The following is a 5,834-nucleotide window of genomic DNA, read 5'->3' as shown; positions in this document are numbered from 1 at the left end:
TATTCTTGAATAAATTTGAAAATTGGAAATTATTTCCTAATAAAAAGTCTTTTAAAAGAGAAAACGGGAGAAGAGAAACAAAAAGAGTAAATTTTTAATTAGGAAAGAAAATCAGCTTTTCATTGCCCATCTGGCTGTTGTGCAGGCCCTGGCAGCGTGAGCCTGAGGGCCACCACTCTGATCTGGTCAGTACGTTGCTGCTCCTGGGAGGGAGGTGAAAACCTTCACCTGGGCTTGGAGACAGTCTGCCCCGTGCTGACTTCCACCTGCTACGATTCCTTCCTGTTACAACGGCGTCTTAGCGCCTCCAAAGTATGACGTTCCTGCCCACCTCAGGGCTGCTGCATTCACATCCCCTCTGCCTGGAGCTCTCCTCCCTCCACCCTCCACGCCCCACGACTGTTACCACCTGAATGCTTCCCCTCTGCAGATGGACACCAGATGCCTCTTCTTCAGAACAATGTCTGTTGAGCCCCAGGTAGGCCCAGTATTTGCCCTCATAGCACCTGTGACTTGTTCTTCATAACATTTACATGGTTTGCAAGTGTATATTTATTTGCAAGATTATTTGTAGTTGTCTTTTTGTTTTTAAAAATCCCATTCAAGTTGACTATTTGAATAGCATGTGGCTGGTTATCATACCAATACTGAATCTCTTGCAGCTATTGTAGATACAAAATGCTGGGCTGGGGTGTCAGATGTACAGTAAGATCCCAACCCCCTGTCTTTTAAGGAAAGGACTGGGACCAAGGTCCTCCCATAAGTAAAATCTAGAAAAGTAGAAACTGGCAATTTACTCTCACGATTTTATTAAAATTACATAATGGGCTGGGCACAGTGGCTCACACCTGTAATCCCAGCGCTTTGGGAAGCCAAGGTGGGAGGATTGCTTGAGGCCAGAAGCTTGAGAATAACCTAGACAACATAGCAAGACCTCACCTCTACAAAAAACAAAAATTGGGCAAGGTGTGGTGGCTCACGCCTGTAATCTCAGCACTTTGAGAGGGATAGGTGGGAGGATTGTTTGAGGTCAGAAGTTTGAGACTAGCCTGAGTAAGAGCGAGACCCTGTTGCTACAAAAAAATAGAAAAATCAGCCAGTCCCAGCTACTTGGGAGGCTGAGGTAGGAGGATCTCTTGAGCCCAGAAGTTCAAGGCTGCAGTGAGCTATGATGACGCCACTGCACTCCAGCCTGGGTGACAGAGCGAGACCCTGTCTGAAAGCAAACAAAATAGCGCATAATGATTTGACGTCTGGATAATGACTGGAGAGGAAACCCACCAGTGCTTCCTGCTTTCTCTTCATTAGTGAATTAGGGTTCACAGGCTGAAGAATCCTTTCAGAAACTCTTACAGGCATCTTCCAAAGCTTCTTTCGTACGACCTCGTAAACTTGGCATTTACAATACAACAGTCATCTCTAAGACGATGCCTCATGTGAGATTAAAAAATAAGAATGTCTGGTGATAGTTGTGTAATAATGAAAGGAACTTAAATACCCCTGAACTGCACACCTGAAAATGGTTAAGAGGGTAACTTTTGTCATGTGTATCTTGCCAGAATTAAAAATTTTAGAAAAATAAAAATGTCGGTGAAAGCACTTAATAAACTGTGAAGTGCGGTTCAAACACAAGGTCCTATGTGCTAGAGCGTGTTCGTCAAGACCACGACGTGATTATGTCGTGACCACGTGGGCCATCGTCTGGTTGGAATCTATGTCCATCGATAACCTCGAAGCTTCCTGGGGGCAGGGAGCACGTCGCAGGGCCGCCCTTCCTAACCCTGGCTCTTGGCATGATAACTATTTATTAACATTAAATAAACGCCTCCGTCCAGGCTACTCCTTCCCACTCTCACTTCTGGTAACTTTCCAGTAAGACCGAGGCTATTCCAGTTCATTGACCCACTAACACATTCATCGACTCTGTGGGCACTCCCAGAGGGTGTGGGCGCCTGGCGCTAGCTCAGGAGTTGAGGACAGGGTGTGTCTTCTGCCTTCGGGGGACCTGTGGTCAGGGAGGAAGCTGGCGTGAATGGAAGCTCTGCGCTGGGTGTGACAGGAGCTGCGATGCAGACACGAACTTAGCCTCAGAAGGCGACATCCGAGCTAGGTATCCAAGGAGGGACAGGAATTCCCCAGGGAGAGCACACTGAGGCAGAGGGAAGGGCAGGTGCAGAGGCAGAGATGCCAGAAAGGGCACAGTGGTTTCCAGACAGGTACGGACAAGGGGATGCAAAGGCTGGAGGGGATCAGGGGCGGATCAGGGTGGGCGGGGCTGACCTTCATCTCTCCGATGCTGGGAAGCCATTGAAGGCTGCAGAACAGGGGAGTGGCATGGTCAGATCTGAGTTTAGCAAGATCCTCCGAGGCCAGTGAGGCGGTGCATTGAGGGAGACAGGAGGTAGGGAGGTCAGTGAGGGGGCTGTATAGTGACCCTCAAAGGCGGGCAGGCCTAGCTCTCTCCCGACGACTCATGCCCTCTCTTTGCTCTCTCTCTTCAGCTGGGTGAGCCCCCCAGATGAAGACACCCCCTTCCCAAGGTCCGCCTGTGCTGCAGCGGCTCTGCCACCTCTGACCAGGCAGGACCCAGGCCACCCACCTCTGGCCACACTCACCTTCGGCTGAAGGCCAGATCCATGACTCTGCGCTGTTTGTGCCAACGCTCGTAGTTGCATTCGGACACCAAGCCCTGGCCGAACAGTCTGCAGGAGACAAACACTCCATGCTAGAAAGTGGGGGCGGAGGGGGCGACGGCTGACGGGGATGGGCTCGCTTTGGGGATGGTGAAACGGCTCTGGAGCCGATGGTGGTGGTAGTCGTGCTACACTATGAATGTACCGAATGCCACCGTGTTGTACTCTTCACAGGAGCAATATGGTGAATGTTATGTCAGTTTTATCACAATAAAACTAAAATAACAGGATAATCATGTTACCCAACCTACGTGACCCCATATTCCCACCTGCCATATGGAGGGAAAGGGAGAGGAGAAAAGTGCCAATGACAAGTGTGGGGCCACCACTTATGGGGTGCCTACTGCATGCCTGGCAGTCAGGGCCCCGGGCCTTGATGCTACACCCCCACTCTGGACTCCACGGGCCCTGGCTCACAGCAGGGCTCTCCTGGCCTCCCACCCAGGCCTCCCACCTCACCTCCTTACCTCTCACCAAACACCGTCTGGAGTGCGCGGTACATTTTGGAGTCCTTGTTGTACTTTGTTGACATCAGGAACTTCTAAACATCGCCCCCCACAAAAAAAAAAAAAAAATCAGCATAAGCTCGTGCGCCGTGAGAAGCTGCAAAGGCCTCTTCCGAGACATGCCCCAAATAATCACCACCAGCCGAGGCTGGCGATGGTGGGAGCACTTCACACACACAGTCACCCTCAGCCGTCTGTTCAAGGAATGTCAGCGTGTGGAGGGGAGGAAAGGGGGCACGGGGGGCAAAGCGACTTTCCCAGGCGCATCAAGTGGAGAGTGGTGCAGGGGCTGCCCACTGCAGGGCCCACGTTCAGGACCCCATCCCGGGCCACCTTCCAAAGTAGCAAGACAGGGGAAGGCACCCGTGGCTCTGAAGCCCGAGAGGGAAGAGAAGCCCAGAGGACCCAGCAGAGACACGCAGCACAGATGCGGTGTCGTTAGCACCAACCCAACCTCAGAGGGCAAGGAAGACTTCCCGGAGGAAGGGTCAACTTACTTCACCAAGAGCTGGATGATAACAACGGTAGCATTAGCCAACCGCCCTCCAGGCTGTGTTGCCAAGTGGCCACGTTTGGGCTGTGGGGGCAGCTGGCTTCAACCTGGACCCGGGCTCGGCATCCCCACTCCTCGCTTGCTAACTCTAGGACCCCGGATGAGTTACTCACCTCCTCTGCCCCCCAGTTTCTCATCCTACCAGATGGGGCTGAGAAGAGTTCCTGGCTGGTAGGTTTGCTGTGACGAGTAAACCTGCTCTACGTGGGAAGGGCTGAGAACGGCGCTGGCACGTGGCAGGCGCGCAATGAGTGCCAGGTGCACAGCCGCAGCCTGCGTGCGCCCACAGGTGCGGGTGCTATTTTTATGCCCATCTTACAAACGGATGAAGAAACTGAGATTTAAAGCTTGCCCGAGGTCACACGCAGGGTGAGGGGTGGGTACAGGATTTGAATCCAGGCAATTTGCTGTGGGGACAGAGGAGAGGGCGCTGGGACCCAGGGGAAGGAGCACGGGCCCCACCGTCTGCTCAGGCCGGCGTGCATGGAGCGGGTGGGCTGCAGGGCGGGGGCAGAGCCCTGCGCTCTGGGACGCTGCTTTTTCCCGTGGGCACTAGGAGGCTGGGAGGGGATTTCTCTACCATAAATCCACCAGGGTGCTGCCAGCTTCTCTTCGTTTAGCTCCCAGGGGTCTAGGATGGATTTTTCAGCTGACAAGAAACCCCGGAAGTGGCTGACTCTGCATTCTGAGCCATATTCCAGAGACCTCAACCCCACCCCAAACACTGTCATTTTAACCCAAGTTGTGTCACTACCCTGCTTCCACCAAGAGGAAACCTTGACAGCAAATGCCCACTTCCCAGGCCCCTCTCAAACGCCCCTGAGTCGTCTGAAGTCTAAGTGTCAGCCCTTCAACTAAAGAGCCCCTACCACTGAGGCAGAGCAGCCTTGGCACAGGCTCTGACCGGGTGTCCCCACGGCCAGGTCCCCCATGGCCGCTGTCCCAGAGGTGGGAGTCCCGTGACGGCCCAATGGGCTGAACTTCGATACCTACACTGACGGCACACTGCTAGGGACTTGCCCTCCTGCCATAAACAATGAGAAAACTGAGAGAAACGTATGAAACGTCTGTTTTCAGACACTGGACAACAGGCAGTGCAGGCTTGTGAACCTCAGGAGAAGGGGGGAAAAAACTGTGAGACCCACGAGTAGGGTCACCCAGCTTTCTACCTGGAGGTAATTCCAGGACAACGGCACTCACAGCAGAGGCCCGAATACAGTCCCGCTGCCTTGCCAAGTTGGACAGACAGAGACCAGCGTCTAGGTAGGCCAAGGGAGACTGGAAATCGTAGGACAGAGTACCCGAGAGGACCTATGCACAGAAAGAGCTCCTATGCAAACTCTGCATGGGGTCCTTCGATTCTTTGAATGAATACCAGTCTGTGCACACGTAGGGTGAAACTCCACAGACTGGGCAGAAACTACATCTGGGGAAATGAGAATTAGTGGGTAACTATAGGCTGGACAATTCTTAGAACTTACACAGGGCCAAGAATTATTCAAGTTCCCACTGGCCGGAACTGACGAACCTCAGATACAAGACCTTTAGCAGAGGCCCCAGAAGGATCACTCCTTAGTAGTGGGGCTAAACTAGTTCTGGAGCAAAAGTCTGCTGTAGACCCATTCTTATAAAAGCCTTAAAGCAAGTCTGGAGAGGATCAAACTGACCTGCAAGTAACTTCATCATCTGTCAGAATGAAGTAAAACACCTTTAAAGCAATAAAACAGAATCTAGCGCTCAACAATGTAAAACTCACAGTGTCCAGTATCCAACAGAAAAATCACTAGACAGGCCAAAAAGCCGAAAAATATGACCTATAAGTAGGCCCAGAAATAATAGACTCATACAATTAGCAGACAACAACTTTAAAACACCTATTACAAATATACAAATATATTCAAGGAACCCACACAGCCAAAAAATTCAAAGAATCCCAAATAGAAATAACATGAAGACGGCACACCAAGGCAGATCATAATCAAATTGCCGAGAACAGTGATAAAGAGAAAATATTATAAGGAGACAGAGATGAAGAGGTGTATTATTTGAAGATAGATTGCTGTAAGTGAAAGGTGATACTTA

General features: G+C 51.4%; 1 protein-coding gene across 1 annotated transcript in view; it reads right to left on the bottom strand.

Moving 5' to 3' along the window:
• The window catches only part of LOC105814966 (cholesterol 24-hydroxylase), a 43,802-nt gene that overhangs the window by 26,573 nt on the left and 11,395 nt on the right, over nt 1-5,834 (bottom strand). The window contains 3 exon segments of the mRNA XM_012650089.1: nt 351-384; nt 2,556-2,702; nt 3,161-3,234. Of these exon segments, the coding sequence (XP_012505543.1) occupies nt 351-384; nt 2,556-2,702; nt 3,161-3,234 (255 nt within the window).

This window comes from Propithecus coquereli, unplaced genomic scaffold (assembly GCF_000956105.1).
Source record: "Propithecus coquereli isolate 6110/MARCELLA unplaced genomic scaffold, Pcoq_1.0 Scaffold310, whole genome shotgun sequence".
Lineage (NCBI taxonomy): Eukaryota > Metazoa > Chordata > Mammalia > Primates > Indriidae > Propithecus > Propithecus coquereli.
This window is presented reverse-complemented; position numbering and strand designations above follow the sequence as displayed.